Source organism: Colossoma macropomum, unplaced genomic scaffold (genome assembly GCF_904425465.1).
Source record: "Colossoma macropomum unplaced genomic scaffold, Colossoma_macropomum, whole genome shotgun sequence".
Lineage (NCBI taxonomy): Eukaryota > Metazoa > Chordata > Actinopteri > Characiformes > Serrasalmidae > Colossoma > Colossoma macropomum.
In genome coordinates, this window is record NW_023494785.1 from 41,868,698 (window position 1) to 41,888,630 (window position 19,933).

The window sequence follows — 19,933 nt, forward strand, 5'->3', positions numbered from 1 at the left end:
CATGTTCTCCAACAGTCTGAAGAAACCTTTGCATGATTAAAGGGTTCTTTGCATTGTTAAAGGGTTCTTCAGACTGATAGAGAATGAGCTGTAGATGGTTCTATATAGCAGCTATAAGGGTTCCACTATTGTTACAAGCTTGACATCGCAACAAAAGAACAACCCTTTTTGGTGTTACATAGAACCCTTTCCAGAAAGGTTCCAGAACCTTTAGAACCATCTATAGCACATTCTCCATCAGTCTGAAGAACCCGTTCATGATACAAAGAACACTTTAATCATGCAAAGGGTTCTTTGAGTGTCCACGGTTCTATGTAGAACCATTTTCTTTGCTGAAGTACCCCTGAATAACCACTTCTTATCAATATGACTGTGAGAATATGATGAGATTATATACCAGAACAGTACATTAGAACAGCAATTCTAAAGAACCATTAAGGAACCTTCATTTTTATATTCCACTGTAATTCAGAGCACCACACTTTCCAAAATCTGTCCTGCAACACTACGAGCGTGAAAACGTGTATTTCAAAGCCCCACAGAGCTCACGAGCGCGCCCGTGCAGATGATGGATCAGCCTGCGGAGAGGGCAGGCCGGCCAGGTCTAATCCCTCCGTAATTTTGTACAATTTGTGTAAACACTGGTGCGTAATTACTTACTGCTGCAGCAAACTAATCGCCCGCTACTCCAAACTGACCCACGCGTTCACCTCAGCGCTAATCTTGTTTATAAACACTCAAGCTGAGCGTGCGCTTAGGTAATAACATTGTAACGACACAAAGCAGCAGCACTTATTACAGTGATAAATGATAAACTCAGCTTTATTATTCATATTTTTTGTTGATTTCTGGCCCAGCATTGTTATAGATTACAGTTAAATAAAAACAATGAGCTATTTTGCTGCTACAGTGGAAACATGGAAGTGGGCAAAAAACTGAGAGATACACCTCCAGGTTCTCTATATTAGTAAACAATAAACAAATACAAAGCGTTCTGTATAGTGTTCCAGCATAGGAAACAGTGATGAGGGGTCTATTTCTGTTCTCTGTAATCGTGTTCTACTGTGCTCTAATGATTAGGACACTATTTTAAACACAGCGTCGTTGTAATGAATACTGTGAATGACCGTGTACGTTATCTGCATACTATAACAGTGATTAGAGGAACATTTCTGCTCCCTTTAATAGTGTTCTACAGTGCTTAATTACAGGGAATAGTGAATAGGGGGAGATTTATGTTCCGTACAATAGTGTTCTATAGTGCTTAAATGTAGGGAAAAGTGAATAGGGGGCATTTCTACTCCCTAAGATAGTGTTCTATAGTGTTTAAGTGTAGGGAATAATGAATAGAGGCATTTCAGTTCCATATAATAGTGTTCTATATTGCTTAAATGTAGGAAATAGTGAATAGAGAGCAGCTCTGTTCCGTATAGTAGGGTTCTATAGTGCGCAAGTGTAGGGAATAGTGAATAGGGGGCATTTCTGTTCCCTACAATAGTGTTCTATAGTGCTTAAATGTAGGAAATAGTGAATAGGGAGCACCTCTGTTCCGTATAGTAGGGTTCTATAGTGCGCAAGTGTAGGGAATAGTGAATAGGGGGCATTTCTGTTCCCTATAATAGTGTTTTATAGTGCTTAAATGTAGTGAATAGTGAATAGGGGCATTTCTGTTCCCTACAATAGTGTTCTATAGTGCTTAAATGTAAGGAAAAGTGTTCTACAGTGCACTTGTGAATAGGGGGCATTTCTGTTCTGTATTATACTGTTCTATAGTGCTTAAATGTAGGGAATAGTGAATAGGGGGCATCTCTGTTCGGTATAATTGTGTTCCATAGTGCTTCAATGTAGGGAAAAGTGAATAGAGGCATTTCTGTTCTCTATAATAGTGTTCTATAGTGCTTAAATGTAAGGAAAAGTGTTCTACAGTGCACTTGTGAATAGGGGCATTTCTGTTCATTATAATAGTGTTCCATAGTGCTTAAACATAGGGAATAGTGAGTAGAGGGCTAATTGTTTTCCCTAAAATCTAATAGAGAAGAATTATAGTTCTCCAATGTAGGGAATAATGATTAGGGGGCTCTTTATGTTTCCTCTAATGGTGCTCTATAGTGCTTAGCAAAGAAATTAGGGGGCCACCTCTTCGTAGTGCTCCAGTGTAGGGAATAGTGATTAGGGGACCATTCTTTTCCCTATAATAGCGTTCTATTTAGTGCTCTAATGTAGCGAATAGTGATTAGGGCACTATTTTGAACACAGCATTACAGCAGTGACTGACAGCATGTGTTACCTGCGTAGTGCAGAGGTGCGTCCTTATCCAGGGCGAAGAGAGGGGGGTTGAGCAGAACCGTGTTGTCGTTCTCCATGACTATGCCCTGATATTCTGTTTCGATCCATGGCTTGTGCTTATTGGCTGAGAAAGGCGAGGGGGGAGGGGCAAAGAAAAGGCATGAGGGCAGTTTTCAGACTCAAAGGCAAAGACATTTTCATAACGAGTCCATACATAAAGAGGCGATTCTGAAGGTGTGTGCGTCTCTCTCTCTCTCTCTCTCTCTCTCTCTCTCTCCCCCCACACACACACGTACCCGCACCCACTCAAGCCAAACATACGAGAGGCGCGTGCGCTGCTAAACCCACAGATTACAACATGCAGAAAACGAGAACTTGCCATCAAACACACATTCAAATGAGTTCCATGCAAACATGCACAAAACAATGCACAAACAGAAACACACACCCAATTTGTTTTAATGCAATTTCAGGACTAGGAATGCATCGATACGAGTAGAGCGCAATGTGCATATGAATCATATATGTAAGCACTTACATGCAATATATCCCCAATGTTTTATTCATATGTAAATAACTATGTGTAATAAAAGCATGTGCTATATGTAGTATATATACATAAGTAGCTATATGTATAAAATTTCCAAATCCCAGTCCTCACAGAAACCTAATCTTAATCTCAGGAACCAAAAAGAAACGGTTTGCGTTTTCCAAGTCAGTAGTATTTTGCTGTTCCTACAGGTTATCCCTGGTTTTGTCCTGAAGATGTACAAAAACAAACTCACACACACACACACACACACATACACGTCACACAGAACGGCACGCTTCGCTGCTTGGCAGAGCAATTAGGTAAGGATAGGTTTGGCTCTTATCTCGCACTGAGCTATATTGAACCTATCACTCAAACACAGCGAGACAGCTCGCTGCAAAACGCTCCTGAAAACCATCCAAACACACACACCGCCATCCTACACCAGCCTCCACAACACCAACCAGCAGAGACATGTGACCTCTCAGCTGGACTGGCAGATGGCAAAAACAAACGCCTAATAACATGAATTCAATTAAAGAGATAAAAAAGAAATCACAGTTTCAAAAACACAGGCGGTCAGCCAGGACATGTTCCACGTCTGAAGTCCTTTTTTAGTTTTGCACATGAGCTACGAGGCTAATGTAGCTAACAAGTACTGGACCCTTAAAAGCCACTGTTAGCATTGTGCTAACTGCATGCCTAAATCACACTCTACCCTCAAACTGTGTCGAGCTGTTATATAATCTCAAATACATTTGATCAGCATCTATAACAATAGACACAAATACATCACTATGGCTAAAAACACTGGCGGCAGCCATCATGATGGCGTTAATTTTCTCCGTACATTTGTGTTTTTTTGTTACCGAAAAGCGTGTGTCATGTGCATTCTGAATAATTTTGATATTTAAGTACCTGTAATAGTTAAAGAATGGATATCTGGTCAACTATGGGCAAAAAAATAACAACAAAAAGAAAAAAAAAATATTGCTTTATCTCAAATTAGCCTTGGGCTGTAGGATGATAGCATGCAGGCCAAAATTTGATGTTTCATTCAAAAACAGGCAAATTTTCACTGTTTATTTCCAATTATAACTAACTAAAGATACAAAAAAATAGGCAGGGTAAAACTGTTTTTTCCATGTTGGATTAGTGACAGTCTGCCTCTTCCGATGAGCCAATAAGCTAATGCTACAGCTAACTGGTACAATGTTGAATAGTAATGTAGACTCATCTTCAACACAAGGTATTTTCTCCTCAGTGGACGACGTGCCAATATGTCATTTTTCAAAAAATACAGATTTTCTCTGTTTCTGGACTTAGATAACATCGGCAAGAGTGGTTAGCGATAGTAAGCGACTAGTTAGCGTTAATCAGTGCTAGTTAGCGATAAAGCTGCGCTTTCTCTGCCTTTTTTGTCTGGTCTTTAACAACACGTCCTTAGCAATGAGTGCATGTTTAGTCACAGCAAAGTGTAAAATATCATATATGCTCACAAATGAAAGCAAAACTGTCACAAAACCCTGTTAAAATGTAAAATCTCTGAAGCGTTAGCCTGCATGTTCTCCTCGGAAGAAACATAACAAATACCGGCACTTAACCAAGCCTATCTGAAATGATTTAATCACAGTTTGAGGTGAATGTGTGAAGATTCAGATCTGCAGTTTGCACAATGCTAACAAGGGGCTAAATAGTTTCCATTACCTCTTAGCTACATTAGCCTCATAGCTCCAGCACATCCAACATGTCCTGGCTGACAGACTAGATTTTGGGTGAGGGGAAAATTGTGTAAATCGCTTTAAGTCTGGCTAGCCCACCTTAAAAACAGTTCAGTCCAAGCCAATGTACACAAGTGACTTTATACAATTAAGATTCTTCCCGCCAAAAATAAACCAAACTCCATTAGGTAGAAAATGGCCCAGTTACAAATCGGCACTGCTATAACAGACCAAACAAAACGGCAGGGATTTGATATGCGGTACGTATCTATGGCGTGTTTTTGGCTCTCCGCTTCCAGAAGAGCATCAAGATTTATCGTCCGTAAGCGCTGACCACTTCAACCTCATATTTTAACTGGACAGTTCGTCTTTTTTGCCGTCCATCTCTCTTTCTCTCCTCTCCCTCATCCCTCCCTTCCTAATGTAGCATTAATCTGAGCATCAGGCTTGTGGATTACTCTCCGGATTACAGATTGAGAGATTCCACCCCTCTCGTCCTCCCTGGCAGACACGCTAACTCTGTCGCAGCCCACCGCCACTCAACCCACCCCCCCCACAACCCCTCACCCAACTACACCTTCTTCATAATCAACTGTATGCCCACTGTTATAACGTTTACATGTAAGTACAGTAGAGCTTAAGGGCATTTTAAAGGGCTTATCATGGAAAACCAAACTTCCTTTTTGGAAATAGTTTGACGTGTATATAAACACAGAATCGCAGAATTTCTGTCCATTTTTATAGATAACAGTACATCAGCGTTAGAAACCACATAAGCAGTTCTATTTGGCCCCTTGATATTAACACCCGTTTGGGTGACCTGATCGTAAGTGGACACTGAGACATGTAGCTGTTCACACCTGGCATTTCCACAAATCTCAAACGCCTCTCCAGTGATCGGATATCGTGACTTGAGGGGGAGCACCACCCACATTTACTACGTCAGTCTCTCTCTGCATTTTTATTGTCTTTTTTCTTTTTATTTATACTTTTACCTTGTGCTTTTAATTGTATATGTTAATATATCCATTTTCTGCTATTTATTTATCATATTTTGGTTTTAACTTTTTTCTCTTCTTCCTTGTGAAGCACTGCATTTTTAGTGTATGAAAGGTGCTACATAAATAAACATTATTATTATTATTATTATTATTTGTTGTCACACAAAAATGTACCACGAGTCGTGTTCGTGTAATTGAAAGCAATGTTTCAGACGTTTAGACACTGTTTACACCTGGTCATTTCATGTGTCCAGAATCTGGATTGTATCCTGATAAGATACGCTACGCTAAAGATGGTTGCTGTGTCTGTCCATATTGTTATTAAGCATTACGTTTCGTCCAGTCCCCAACCATGTGTGTCCTCCATGACTATGTTCCTCACAGACATGGATCGCATGCTCATTGACGTACTGCATGGGGGGAGTTTCAGTTGTATTAGGGAGTTTCGGTTGTACTGGGAGGGGTTCTGGTTGTTGAATGTGTCGACGGATGGTTTACACTGCCCACCGTCCACCTCCTGAAGTGGTCTCAGTGATTGGATTTGTATCTGTTTTAAACGTGTCTTGTTTGCGTTTACACTTGCATTTATATGTGGCTTGGACAGGACCAGATATAATCCTGATACTCAACACACATAAACAAGGTGTAAACAGGATTTTTGGCCATGTGAACCACTAACATGATTGTAAACAATAGCAGAGGAGGTGAAAAATGAAGCTACGCAGCTGCTTTCGTCTCTGCTGTCATGACGCAGCTAATTAAGATGGTCCTTAGACGTTGTCAAAGACGCATTGAGACATTTAGCATTCACATTACAAATGTTATGCGGTCACATGCGTCCCTGACCATCTCCAAAGTGGTTTTTGTGATCAGATCACAAGGTGTCTCCAAGATGCAATGCACCCCTGTTCACACCTGTACTTACCGCTGTCCACTTATGATCAGATCACCAGGAATGCATGTTAACAGGGCCTTAGAGATTAATAGAATGGTGTGTCGAAAAGAGCAAATTCGCACATTGATGCATTTACCTCGGATGTAGCTGATCAGCCAAGACATGTTTGGTGTCCAAATTGTGCTTCTTTAGTTTAGCACTGCAGCTACAAGGCTACAAACACTAGAAATCAATCGTTACTGAACCTCTTCTATAAATACATCCCTAAAACATCTAAACCCACTCTTACCACATCCAGGGCTTCATTAAGATGCCGCAGTCTTGTTGATGACACAGTATGACTTGCTGTGAGCCACAAAAACGTACAACACAGTCAACGATAGATGTTGGGTCAATATTTGACTGCTGTCCATATGGACACTAGAGCATCTTAGTGATTCCTACTGTGTAATTTTATTAATAACCTTGAATAATCTTCAATTTTCATACTGAAGGTATATTTTTATAAAAAGAAACAAAAGAAAATCTGAAACATAATCTAGCATCCATACGTTTACATGAACCACACATGCACAAAGGGAAGCCAGAGTCCTCAAAACATCGAAGTTTTGTTCATTTTTATAGCTCACAGTATGTTATACTGTGTCTAAGACCACACTGACAAGTCTGTGTGAGCTTATCGAAGATGAGGGATGCTGTTCGAACGCATTGTGAGAGGTTTTGACGATGTACTTACAGAAAAGATTTGGGTGACTATTGATTTGTTAGCCACGTTAGCTCAGTTTATAACTAAGGAAGCAATATTCAGACACTAGACGGCTTGGCTGGTCAGCTATACCTGGGGTAAGAGAAAAACTGTCTAAGTTTGATTTTTCCCTCAGTTAGCAGCATGCTAACTGGTGCAGTACTTTCATAACTGTTAGCTACATTAGCCTCGTAGCCCCAGTGCACAACTAAAGAACCAAACACCAAACATGTCTTGGCCGAGTGCATCTGTGGTAAGGCAGAGAAATTCTGCAAAAAATGAGATTTTTCGCTCCTCTATTCCTTTAATGTGACTCCTTTTGCGCCAACTCTCGCTCTCCTCCTCAGTACATCCTGTTCTCTCTCTGTCGCCCTCTCCTCATCCACTTTTCTCTTTCTCAGCTTTTCTGTCCACAGCTAAACAATGCCTACACTGCAGAAACCCTGGCCTGTTCATTATCTTGATCACAGTGCTCACCGTATTGATACCTCCAGCATCAGAGCACATGCTAACGTTACATACGCCCAGCAGGAAACATGACAACATGCTAACATGCTACTGAATACGATCATATCAAGGGTCGAGGGTCACAGGCTGAAAAAGAAAGACGCTATAGGTGTTTTTTTTGGTTTTTTTTTGCTCTGCCGCAGACCGTGCTCTCATCCTCTCTTACAGTGGTCACCATCACACCGCTCACAAACCAGCACGCAGAAGGACGGGAGACAACTGACCTTTGTTGCCATGAGCAACGGAAGTCAAGCAAAAGAGGAGAAAGGAGAGCAAACTCATTCTGGCCATCTGAGGGAGAAGGAAGGGAGAAGGCAGAAGGGAGAGAGGGAGAAAGGGAGGAGGGGAAGAACACATGCATTAAACTGACATTGAGCAGTGAAAGATAAGACATGAGGATAGACAGAGCATGGAGACGGAGGAGTGCAAATACCAGAGAGCCACACGGATCTGCGCCGGCATCACACACCAGGGGGCTCGTCCTCATTAAACGTGCATTTTATTAGCATTCAATTACTAAGGCAGTGGTTGATTAAAACCCAGACCAAACCTTACCGAACCTCCCAATCCCACCCGACACACACGCCGACCCACCTCAAATGCACCCAGAACCGCTCAAATCAAAGCTTAACCCACCAAAACTACCCAATCCACCTTAATCCCACCTAAATCGAACCCAAAATCCAACACAATCCATGTCATTACTACCTCAAACCCACCCAATCCAACCCCATCCACATCAAATTTACCCAAATCCAACCCAACGCAAACCCTCTCTGACCACCCAAATCCAACCCAAACCCAAACTTAACCTACCGAAACCACCCAATCCACCTCAATCCCACCTAAATCAAACCCAAAACCACCCAAAATCCAACACAATCTATGTCATAACTACTCGGGCCAACCTTATGCACCTCAAACCCACCCAATCCAACCCCATCCACATCAAACTTACCCAAATCCAACCCAAACCCTTTCTAACCACCCAAATCCAACCTGAACCCAAACCCATCCAATCTAACCTAAACCACTATAAACCCACCCAATACAATCCTATCCATCTCAAACCTAACCAGTCCAACCCAATCCACCTCAGCCCTACCCAAATCTTACCCAACCAACTCAAATCCAACCCAATCATAACCAAACCCACCCTCACCACTCAAATCCCAACCAAATCTACCTCAAATCAAAGAAATCCAACCTAAACCCACCCCCAACCACCTATAATCCAACAAAATCCATGTCAAACCCACCCAATCCAACCCAAACCACCTAAAACTCACCTGTATTCAAACCCACCCAAACCCAAGCTAAATTCAACAAACCCACCCCAACCTTGCTGAAAAATCCAGCTAAAACCAGCTAGCTGGTCCAGGCTGGCTTCAGGTGGTCTGATTATCTAGATTCTTGGTGGTCTATGATGGTTGACGGTCTGGTCATCAATCTGGACAAGGGCGATAAGCTTGATGAAGCTGGTAAACCAGCTAAACATAGCAAGAAAAACATTGCTTATGCTGGTCAAGCAGCTTAACTACTTGAACTGGGCAGGCCAATCTGCCCCAAACCAGCCCAATCCACCTCAAACGCACCCCCAACCACCTCAATCTTACCCACCCCTCCTCCTATATATAAGGAGCTATCACAGCTGCTTGCCTGCCCCCACTGCAAGGCCCTCTGGTCCCAACTGCTGGCCATATTTCACCACCACAGGCAGGATGGACAGCGCAAGGACGACCTGCAGTCATTTGCTGCTTTAGCAGACTGAGTCTCCTCTGTCCAGGTGAACGTGCACCATCGCCAGTCTGGCCGCGGGCAGGGAGCCTAGCAGCTCACCAGCTCACCAGCCGACGTAAATACGATGCCTTGGCGTTTTTTTCCTCCCCATGTGGCCTTTTTTCTGCGCCCTGCGTCGACGTGCGGTGCGCAAAACGGGTGCGTTTTCCAATTAAAGGAAAACATGACTGGCACCTGAGAAGGGCGCGTTTTCTTTTTCACAACGCAGCCTCTACGGTCACTACTACTAGGATCTGAAACGAGGCTTAAGTTGTTTTCATATTCGCCAGCGTCTCGTTGGAATTTTCCGTTCCACCTTAAATGGTGCAGCAGTTACATTGTGGCGCCTGTGGCGCCACAATGTAACTGCTGCACCATTTAAGGTGGAACGGAAAAATTCCAATAAGACGCTCTGGCGAATGTGAAATCAATGGATTTTAAGCCATCTGCGGACACGCGGTCGCCGATTTGTCGACAAAAACGGCACCCAAAATGGATGGAAATGGCGTGTGGAAAAGAAAACCAACGTTACCTTGAGTTTTTGGGGGGCTGGCAGCCTGCAGGACCCTCACTGCATCCGGAATACACTCTCACACACGCACTCACACATACAGGGAGGAAGAGGAGGAGGAGGAGGAGGAGAGGAGCTGCAGCACCGGGCCTTCGGTCAGCTCTGTGGAAAATTCGAGCTGCAGGAGAGATGCTGGAGAGAGAGAGAGAGAGAGAGAGAGAAAGAGAGAGAGAGAGAGTGATGGAGAGAGAGATGGAGGCGCTGCCCCTGTTTCACTGCCCCTCCCTCTCCATGCGATTCTTAAACCGCCCACACTGCGTCTCTCTCTCTCTCTCTCTCTCTCTCTCTCTCTCTGTTGGGAGCCATTGATCGACACATCGACGGATATGTAACCTTAACGTGTCAGTGCTCTCTCTCTTCACCTCTTTCTCCATCTCTCTCTCCCTCTCTTCTGTCGTTACCTCCGACTCCATCTCTCCCTCTCTTAACCTCTTTCTCTCTCTCTCCCTCTCTTCTCTCGTTACCTCTTTCTCCATCTCTCCCTCTCTTCTTTACCTTTTTCTCTCTCCCTCTCTTCCCCTTTCTCCATCTCTCCCTCTTTTCTTTACCTTTCTCTCTCTCCCTCTTCCCCTTTCTCCATCTCTCCCTCTTCTCTCTTTACCTCTTTCTCCATCTCTCCCTCTCTTCTCTTCCCCTCTTTCTCCATCTCTTCTCTTTATCTCTCTCCATCTCTCCCTCTCTTCTCTTCACCTTTCTCCATCTCTCCCTCATTTCTCTTCACTTTTCTCCATCTCCCTCTCTTCTCTTTACCTTTCTCCATCCCTCCCTCTTCATCTTCTCTCCCTCTTCGCTCTCTTCACTTTTCTCCATCTCTCCTTTTTCTTTTTCTCCATCTCCCCATTTACCCTTCATCTTTTTCTTTTTCTCCATCTCCTCTCTTTACCTTTCTCCATCTCTCCCCCTCTTCTCTTCACCTTTCTTCATCTTTCCCTTTCTCCATCTCTTCCTCTTCTCTCTCCTTTTTCTCTTTACCTTTCTCCATCTCTCTCTCCTCTTTCTCCATCTCTCTCTTCTCTTTCACTCCATCTCTTCTCTCTCCTCCTCTTTCTTCATATATCCCACTCTTCTCCGTTTCTCTCTCCTCTGTTCTCTTCCTTCTCATATTCTTTCTCTCTCTGGTTTATTTACTCCAGTCTCTGTACTCAGAGTGGACGTTAGTGTCTCGTCCTCAGACCACAATATTAAATCACACTTCCACTCCTCACCATGACCGACAGTGTAAAGATGCTCCCTCCTCCTCTTTCTCCCTCCCTCTCTCCCTCCCTCCCTTCATCTCTCCTGCCCATAAGTCCAGACTGCATAATGACGTCATGCCGGCTCCTTCATACAGTAGGCCAGACAGGCCAAAGCAGGCCACAAGAAAAAAAAAGAAACGGAAAGAAACAGCGTCCAGCCCGAGTTTGATCAAATCCAGCATTTTTTAATGAACTTTACAAAAAGAAGTGTCATTTAAAATCATTTTCTTCTTTGTACATTTGGTAACAGTAAGGCAGAATTAGTCTCTCCAACAACAATTACTTCACATCAGCGAAAGGTAGAAAGGTTACTCAGATCATTCCGACGCTACAGTGAGTCCCTCTCAGTCTTCACGCTGTGGCAGTGCTGAGGGCAGAAAAAAGAACAGATCCGTCGCTGCAGGCTGACCCGCATGAGGCCAAGTAGTGTCGCGCCGCCCGGCGTGATCTCATACCGAGAACGTCTGAGAAATATTATGGACTAAATGTGTAGATGTATTAGGGTGGGAACAAACTTGAGTGTGAAACTTCTACAGCAATGTAAGGATTAGTGAAGGCAGAGCTGACAGTAGGGGGCGCTGGAGCGCTCGTCAACACTAGCTGTGTCCCAATTTAGGGGCTGCATCCTTTGGAGGCTGCATTTGAAGGCCGATTGCGTCACAGCAGCGCGACTAGGCTGTCCTATTTCGAAGCCTCCTTCATAAGCGGCTGAGAAACGTGTCCTTCTTTTCCAACGAGTGGATCCTTCGCCAGCCAACATATCTCGAGGTTCACTGCGCGCCGGCGAGGATTCGAGACCACGACAGCATCAGCAGAGGAGTAAACGGCGGCTAAGGAAACACTTTCAAATTTAGGTATTGGGATTAAACTGAGCAGCTAATGATCGGTTTAGCCTTCGCAGGTCTACGCAGCCTTCGTAGACCACCTCCTTCGAAGGATGCAGCCCCTGAATTGGGACACAGCCACTGTCTGACAGACAACAAGCCTGTCGTTAGCACACAGATGTAATGTAAGTTAGCACGGCTGAAAAGTCCCCCAATATACTCCAATTAAGCATGTGGACTGGATGGGGTTTGGGGGGCAGAGGTTAGAGGGGGCCGCACCCTTGTCTGTGGCGCAAACCAGCACCAAAAGTTTGAGTTGTATTCTCGTTACAGGACCACGTCAGCCTACGCGAGACTAGGTGCCGAGAAAGCACGATTTCATTTCTTACAAAAAACAGAAAAAGACCATTTTGGCAAGTATAGTGTTGTAAACCTTTCCTGGGTTTGTATTCTTCCTTCTTTGTTTTTTTTTTTGCTTGTGTTCCAGTTTAGACAAAAGTATCCAAGTGAAAAAGTCAGACATTCCTGGTTGTTGAAAAAAGCTACAAAAATTACCAAAATTCCAAACAACCCATTCTAAAATTGATCGCTAAAATATTTCCACTGCGAAAAATCAGATCAGAAAAAAAAGAAGAATTAACATTCATTTACACTGAAAGGCATATCTGAGAATATCTTGTTTCACTGCACTGTGTGTGTGTGTGTGTGTGTGTGTGTGTGTTACATTACAGTGTCTTGTTTGAATCTGAGCACTGGCTGCAGGTCAGAAAAAAAGTAAATTTCAAATTAAATAAAATAATACATTTCAAATAACAAAAAATGAACTAAGTTACTGATCCAAGCTCCGCCCACAAATACTTTCTTTCACAGCTGTTATTGTGAGGTTGGACAAGCTTTACAGAACAAAAGCTTTTAGCAAAAGTCCTGTTCAACGTAACGAGACACCACAGCTCACAGCTACAAGCTCAAAACCTTAAACCTTCATTTTTGTCCTTTTCTATATTTATTTTTATTTATTATTTTTATTTTATTTTTATTTTTATATTATTTTTATTTTATTTACATCATGCCAATTTCACGACAAATGGACCAACAAAAAGAGTAAAAAAATGACTTTACGTAAAAAGTTGTTTTTGGAGATACGACGTTTTAATCTGACGGCGACGATATGCAAAGATTTCTGCCTCTGTTCGTCTCACTCCGTCGGCGTCATCAAGTAGCTTGATGTCGCTACTGGAGGCTACATACGGTCACTAGAGCTGGAATGATATGCAATTTTTAAACCTCGATAAATTAGGAGAAACTTATTGATGAATCTTAACATTTTCATTATTTGAAGCCATTTTTACGCCAATATTCTGCATATCTAGGACAGTTCCCATTTGCGCCAGATGGGGACAACAAAGCCTTAATCTCCTTTCACACCAACAAACAAGTCAAAACAAAAGGTTTGAAAACGTTGCTAACGCTAAAGCTGTCTTCACATTAGCGCTTAAACGGTCGACGATAAAATGAAGGTAGTGCGCGATTTTCAATCCGCACTAAATGTCAAACCACCAACTAAACAGCGCTGATAACTAGAAGAGAGGTGCTGATTAGCATTAGCTTAGCTAGCATGTTGCTTCTCACCACAGAACAGGTTCTGACAGAACGCTGAAGCAAGTTCAGGGGTCTCAAATCTGAGGAGCTGAAGCCGATCGGCTGGCGTTTGAGAGAAAGACAGCAGAGATTAAACCTGTTCCATTGTGTGTGGGTCTGCACCCTCCTATCTAGGCTAATGCTAGCCAGCTGATGCTAACGCTAGCATCCAAACGCCCTACTACCGGTTTGAACAGCACAGTACGGCCCTGAGAACCATTAACAGTGGAAAAGAGGTCAGTGGTGAACTTTAGCAGAATGGGCAGTTACACAGCGTCTCTTATTCACACTGGCTAGAAGATAAATAATCATTTTGTTGCTATTACTAATCTTTTCTTCCACTTCATCACAAGTGTTTAACAAAAGTGAGCAGTGGAGCAAAAGTTTCAGTGCATTAAAAATCACATCTGCTTTTCATCTGTAAAAAAAGGGCCAATATTAAATTAGTACTACGAATAAAAAATACTGTTTTAATCAAAGGACAACGCTCTACTGTGCATTTAAATGAACTAAAACCAGGACTGGAGTTTCAGATTGCAGCAATCGGTTCTACTTATGGATTTCATGGCTATTATCGACAGTTATATACTGATAAATATAAGCAATCTAAGCCCTGTCATGGTTTCTGTATGCATGTCAGTACATATGAAAAATTAAGAGGAAGATGATGATGATGATGATGATGATGGAAAATCCCTCTTTCATGCTACGGATGTAGGCTTAGCTAGCTAGCAACCAATTGATCAGTTGTGTTTAATATATCCTAACACACACATACAAAATAAAAGTCATTTAAAATAAATAGTACCTTCTAGTGCAATTCTTGCAATGCTTAGTGAAGGCAGAGCTGACAGTAGGGGGCGCTGGAGCGCTCGTCAACACTGACGGACAACAAGCCTGTCGTTAGCACATGGATGTAATGTAAGTTAGTACAGCAGAAAAGTCCGTATAAAATTACATATTTTGATAAAAACTATGCTGCGGTTTCAATCAAACATTTTGGCCAACGTTCTGTAAAGCTTGTCGAACCAGGCAACAGTTGCTATGAAGGAATGTATTTGTGGTGGGAGCACGGATCGGTCAATTCCAAAGCAGCAGTCTCTTCGGTCAACAGCACTGACCGTATGTCGCACACCATCTCATACGTTGCTTTGTTTTCGGTCCGTCCTGGGACATCCTCCTGACCGGTCGATTATTCACGTACGTCTACAGCTCCTAATCGGAGCGCTGGGGTGCATCTTCTTTGTGGCTGCGGTCGTCCACAACAACGCTCAGCCTTCACACTTCTCCCACGCATCACTGACCCAAATGCCTCCGAAATCGTCTCATTTAACAAAAGAAGTAAAACTAATCAACTTGTGATTCTGTAGTATTATCATCTTTTCATTCAGTCCTTTAAACCCCTCTCCCAAAAATAACGCCTTGTCACAAAGAAAAAACAAAAACAAAAAGAATTTTATACAGACTTATGTACGTATGTATATATATATTTATAATATATATTATTAAAGGCCTTAAAATATTTTCCAGATGAGTTGCTCTGTAAAAGTCACAGTTCCCTTCAGTCAGCTTCAGGAGACACAGAGAGAGAGAAAACCTGCACAGAGAGAGAGAGAGGAGAGAGAGAGAGAGAGAGAGAGAGAGAGAGAGAGAGAGAGACGTTATAGAGGATTAGCGCAGCGTCTTGACTCCCGTCCAGCCAACTACATGACGCAGTATGACGCCAGATATGACAACGAGACGGCTGGAGAGTGAAAATAACTCTAATTAATCACAGCACAGAAAAAGAAACGGAGAGAAAGAAAACGAACAGCCCACACAGGCCAACGCCTGATCAGCGCTCGCTGTGGCCGAAGAACAAGAAATTAAACTCAACGTGCACAAATAATGACGCAGAGGGAAAGAGAGGCGACAAAAGACAGGAAAGAAGAAGTAAAACACTGCATTTACCCAATTTTTTAGTTCTCCTTTTTGTCGCTCTTTGCTTTCCGTGGCACCAGTGCCTTCCGGAGGTAAGGTAGGATAAGAATGGCAGCGAAGAAAAAGAGGTGACCACAGAAATACACTGAAGAATAAACCTGGAAAAGAAAAACGACAAGACGAAAAATGTGTCAAAAACAAAAAAACTAAATAGAAAGCACAATTCTGACAAGAAACACCATGATACATCAATCAGTGCATTCTACTCTCAGCCCTCGAAATACATGGCAGGGTTTGGAATTTCTGGGTCAATATGGAATTCAGTATGGAATTTTTGGGCCAATATGGAAATTCTGGGTCAATATGGAATTCTTGAGCCAGCATGAAATTTCTGGGCCAATATGGAATTCTTGGGCCAGTACTGAATTTCTGGGCCAATATGGAATTCAGTATGGAATTTTTGGGTCAACATGGAATTCTTGGGACAATATGGAAATTCTGGGTCAATATGGAATTCAGTATGGAATTTTTGGGTCAATATGGAATTCTTGGGCCAATATGGAAATTCTGGGTCAATATGGAATTCAGTATGGAATTTTTGGGTCAATATGGAATTCTTGGGCCAGTATGGAATTTCTGGGTCAATATGGAATTCCTGGGCCAGTACTGAATTTCTGGGCCAATATGAAGTTCCTGGGTTAATATGGAATTCCTAGACCAGAATGGAATTGCAGGGTCAATATGGAAGTTTTAGACCAGGAGTCGGCATCTTGTACTGTCCTGTTGTGGCTCCACAGCAGAATTTGATTGGTAGGTAATAAAATAATCCTCCTTTACAGTAAAATAAAGCTCTGCTGATCGTTCAACACAGTTTTAGCACTAAATGGTCTTAAACTCTGGAGTTAATGTAGAGCTGCTAATTCACCCTGTAACACTGAAGACTGGCGCGCAGACAGACTGTCACCATAGCAACACAGACAAGAATCTTGCCTAGCTAGTAGGTAACGAATGGTGCAGCACCATTTAAGGTGTAACGGGAAAATCCGAATGAGAAGCGACTTCAGCCTCATAAAAAAAATCAAACGCTGAGAGACATTTTACAAGAAGCTATTCCACTTTTGCGGAAGTTTCCTGCCAGAGATGCGAGAAAAGCAGCTATAGCTGAGCTAAAGCTTAAAGCAGAGCAAAGTAAGTCTGTGTTTTTGTTTATATTATATTTTTTAGCCTATATTAGTACATCAGCACATACTGAGACATATTTACAGCCAAGATAATAAAATGGACATTAAATGCTGTGGCTCCGAAGGTGGTTTGATTTTTGCTGAAAGGACAAAATGGCTCTTCTTAACATTTGGGTTGCGACCCCTGTTCTAGAGCAACATGGAGCTCCTTGGCCAATGCAGAATTTGGGCCAATTGGCAGTCTTGGGGCAACAGAGAATTTCTAGGCCGCTAACAGTAGCCAATAATTGATGTCTTGTTGTGGCTGATACCAGCAAATAACAGTATTTCAAAACAAGTTCACACTGCAATCAAATAGGGAATCAAACAGTCAGAAAAAACTGTGAAATCTGTTTATTGGTGCACCTCTGCTAGATGGGGAGGGAGAAGTAGTCAAGCCGATCACTCGCAACAGCGCGAACTTTCAGCCATTTTAGTCATTTAAATTAAACTAACAATGTTAGTTTGAGGTAAACATCTCAGAACAAGAGGGTATAGGCCCTTGTCCCTGAGCCCTTAGCCCTCAGTTTTGCGTGTTCACGTCTAGGGGTAGGGTGTCCCGATTTTGTTGAGATAGAGGGGTAGGGCGCAGTGTTAGGGCTACAGGGTTTTTAAGAGGCACACTCCAAACGGAAAACAGCAAGACGGCTGCACAAGTGATCCCAGAACTATGCTGACGTCTCGCTAGCTAGCTAATTTTCCCTGTTCCACCTTAAATCGTGCAGCAGTAACATTCTGGTGCCTCAGGCGTCACAACAGCATCAGAACTGCTGCACCATTTAAGGTGGAACGGGAAAATTTGAACAAGAACCTGGCAAATATCTGACTTCAGCTTCATATCACTGAAGAATTAGGGGTGGTGATAATAAATAATTGCCCCCCTGTTTGAAGGCATATGATGCCCTAAATGTAACTAAAGCCCAGCAGTGAGGAGCTGAACTTTACCCTCCTCTGCTGTCACTGCAGACTGGCAGGGTCGCCTACAGAGCAGCGCTGGTAGCTGTTAATGAAGTGATGCTCTTTTTATTTGAGGTTTGTTCCATTTCATAGGGAAGATTTCAACCACTACAACTTGTTACTCAGTTCTAAGGGGCAAGGAGACACTCGAAAACAAGGGGTAGGTGTAAAAATAAGAAATGGGACTGGGCCTTAAAATAGGTTCAGTTGTCTTACACCACATTAACGCCGAGCTGAGAGACAGAGCAGGGTTCAAAATAGTACTCAGAGGTTTAAAACTGAGTGCGACCCACCTTGAGCCACTTGTCATAAGTGAACAGGCAGAAGGGCACTAGTGGATAGCCCATGAAGAGCCAGTGGATGAACTGCTGGACCACGTAAACGAGGGGATAGAAGGGGCCGTTTGCGATGGCCGTCAGTGAGGGACTGTCCTTCACCAGCGCCTGGGCCTGAGGGAGGAGAACAGGTACATTATTAATGCAAGACATTAATCTTAATCACAACATATTGTCATTATATCAAATGTAGTCGATCAGCCAAGACTTGTTTGGATGAAAGTGTGTCGCACAGCCATCTGGACGCTGGAATTTCATCCACACTTTTGTCAGTTTTTATACCCTGTTCTTCAGTGGTCAGGACCCCCATGGACCCTCACAGAGCAGGTACTATTTGGGTGGTGGATCATTCTCAGCACTGCAGTAACACTGACGTGGTGGTGGTGTGTTAGTGTGTGTTGCGCTGGTCTGAGTGGATCAGACACAGCAGTGCTGCTGGAGTTTTTAAACACCTCAGTGTCACTGCTGGACTGAGAATAGTCCACCAACCAAAAATATCCAGCCGACAGCGTCCTGTGGGCAGCGTCCTGTGACCACTGATGAGGGAGTAGAGGATGACCAGCACAAACTGTGCAGCAGCAGATGAGCTATCGTCTCTGACTTTACATCTACAAAGTGGACTGACCAGGTAGGAGTGTCCAATAGAGTGGACAGTCAGTGGACACAGGGTTTAAAAACTCCAGCAGCACTGCTGTGTCAGATCCACTCGCACCAGCGCAACACACACTAACACACCACCACCACATCAGTGTTACTGCAGTGCTGAGAATGATCCACCACCCAAATAGTACCTGCTCTGTGAGGGTCCATGGGGGTCCTGACCACTGAAGAACAGGGTAAAAGGGGGCTAACAAAGTATGCAGAGAAACAGATGGACTACAGTCTGTAACTGTAGAACTACAAAGTGCACCTATATAGTAAGTGGAGCTGATAAAATGGACAATGAGCGTAGAATCAATGTTATGCCTGATCGGTGTAATAAGTTTCACGTTCCACGGTTGTAGCTGCAGCAACTGGGGCGAGACGAGCTCACCTACGAATGAACACCCCTGATTTCAGAGGAAGCGCTGGGGCCACAGTGTGAGCAGACACTGTTCAGAGTTTCCTCCTCTCAGCTCAGGAAGACTGTTTTTAACCGAGCGATGAGCGCGATTAGATCTGGATCAGCGAGAACAGAAGGCTGTGCAGAGCAGGTCTGATAAAAGGCTGCTGTAGATCTGAATCTACCTTTATCTGATCAACAACAACAGCTGGTTAAGCGTATAAACCGTTTCCGCTCTGCCGCAGAGCTCCGTCAGCGCCTCACCTGCCGCTCCACGTAAACGATGATGAACTCCATGGAGAAGCAGAGGATGTAGCCCGAGTGCAGGCCGTGCCAGATCGCCAGGAACAGCAGCGTCGCCATCTGAGACACCATCTTATTACCCAGGAACTTCAGCCTCTTAAAGATGTGCCTGCAGACAGAGAGAGAGAGAGAGAGACAGAGAGAGAGACAGAGCACAGAGAGAGAGAGAGACATATAGATTATTTTTGTTGTACTTTGACAATACAAATGTACATTTGTCATGTCAATAAAGGCAGACTTGAACTTGAACTTGAGAGAGACAGACAGAGAGAGAGACAGACAGACAGAGAGAGAGAGAGACAGAGAGAGAGAGAGACAGACAGAGAGAGAACGAGAGAGAGAGGGAGACAGAGAGACAGAAAGAGAGAGAGAGAAAGAAAACTGAGGATAAGAGAGAGACAAGAAGACAGGAGTGAAAGAGA

At 43.3% G+C, this 19,933-nt stretch overlaps 2 protein-coding genes across 4 annotated transcripts in view; both read right to left on the bottom strand.

The window, feature by feature from the left end:
* Positions 1–10,207, bottom strand: part of clstn3 (calsyntenin 3) — a 51,219-nt gene extending 41,012 nt beyond the window's left edge. The window contains exons 1-4 of one of the 3 annotated variants that reach the window (XM_036595286.1): positions 9,999–10,207; positions 9,834–9,835; positions 7,912–7,978; positions 2,288–2,410 (exon numbers count right to left, since the gene is read on the bottom strand). In XM_036595286.1, the coding sequence (XP_036451179.1) occupies positions 2,288–2,410; positions 7,912–7,978 (190 nt within the window). In that variant the 5' untranslated portion in view covers positions 9,834–9,835; positions 9,999–10,207. The remainder of the gene's footprint in view (positions 1–2,287; positions 2,411–7,911; positions 7,979–9,833; positions 9,836–9,998) is intronic. The other 2 variants (XM_036595294.1, XM_036595277.1) reach the window with 2 other exon arrangements.
* Positions 10,208–12,914: 2,707 nt separating this feature from the next.
* Positions 12,915–19,933, bottom strand: part of lpcat3 (lysophosphatidylcholine acyltransferase 3) — a 25,699-nt gene continuing 18,680 nt past the window's right edge. The window contains 4 exon segments of the mRNA XM_036595305.1: positions 12,915–15,331; positions 15,685–15,812; positions 18,125–18,280; positions 19,473–19,620. Coding sequence (XP_036451198.1) covers positions 15,693–15,812; positions 18,125–18,280; positions 19,473–19,620 — 424 coding nt within the window. The 3' untranslated portion in view covers positions 12,915–15,331; positions 15,685–15,692.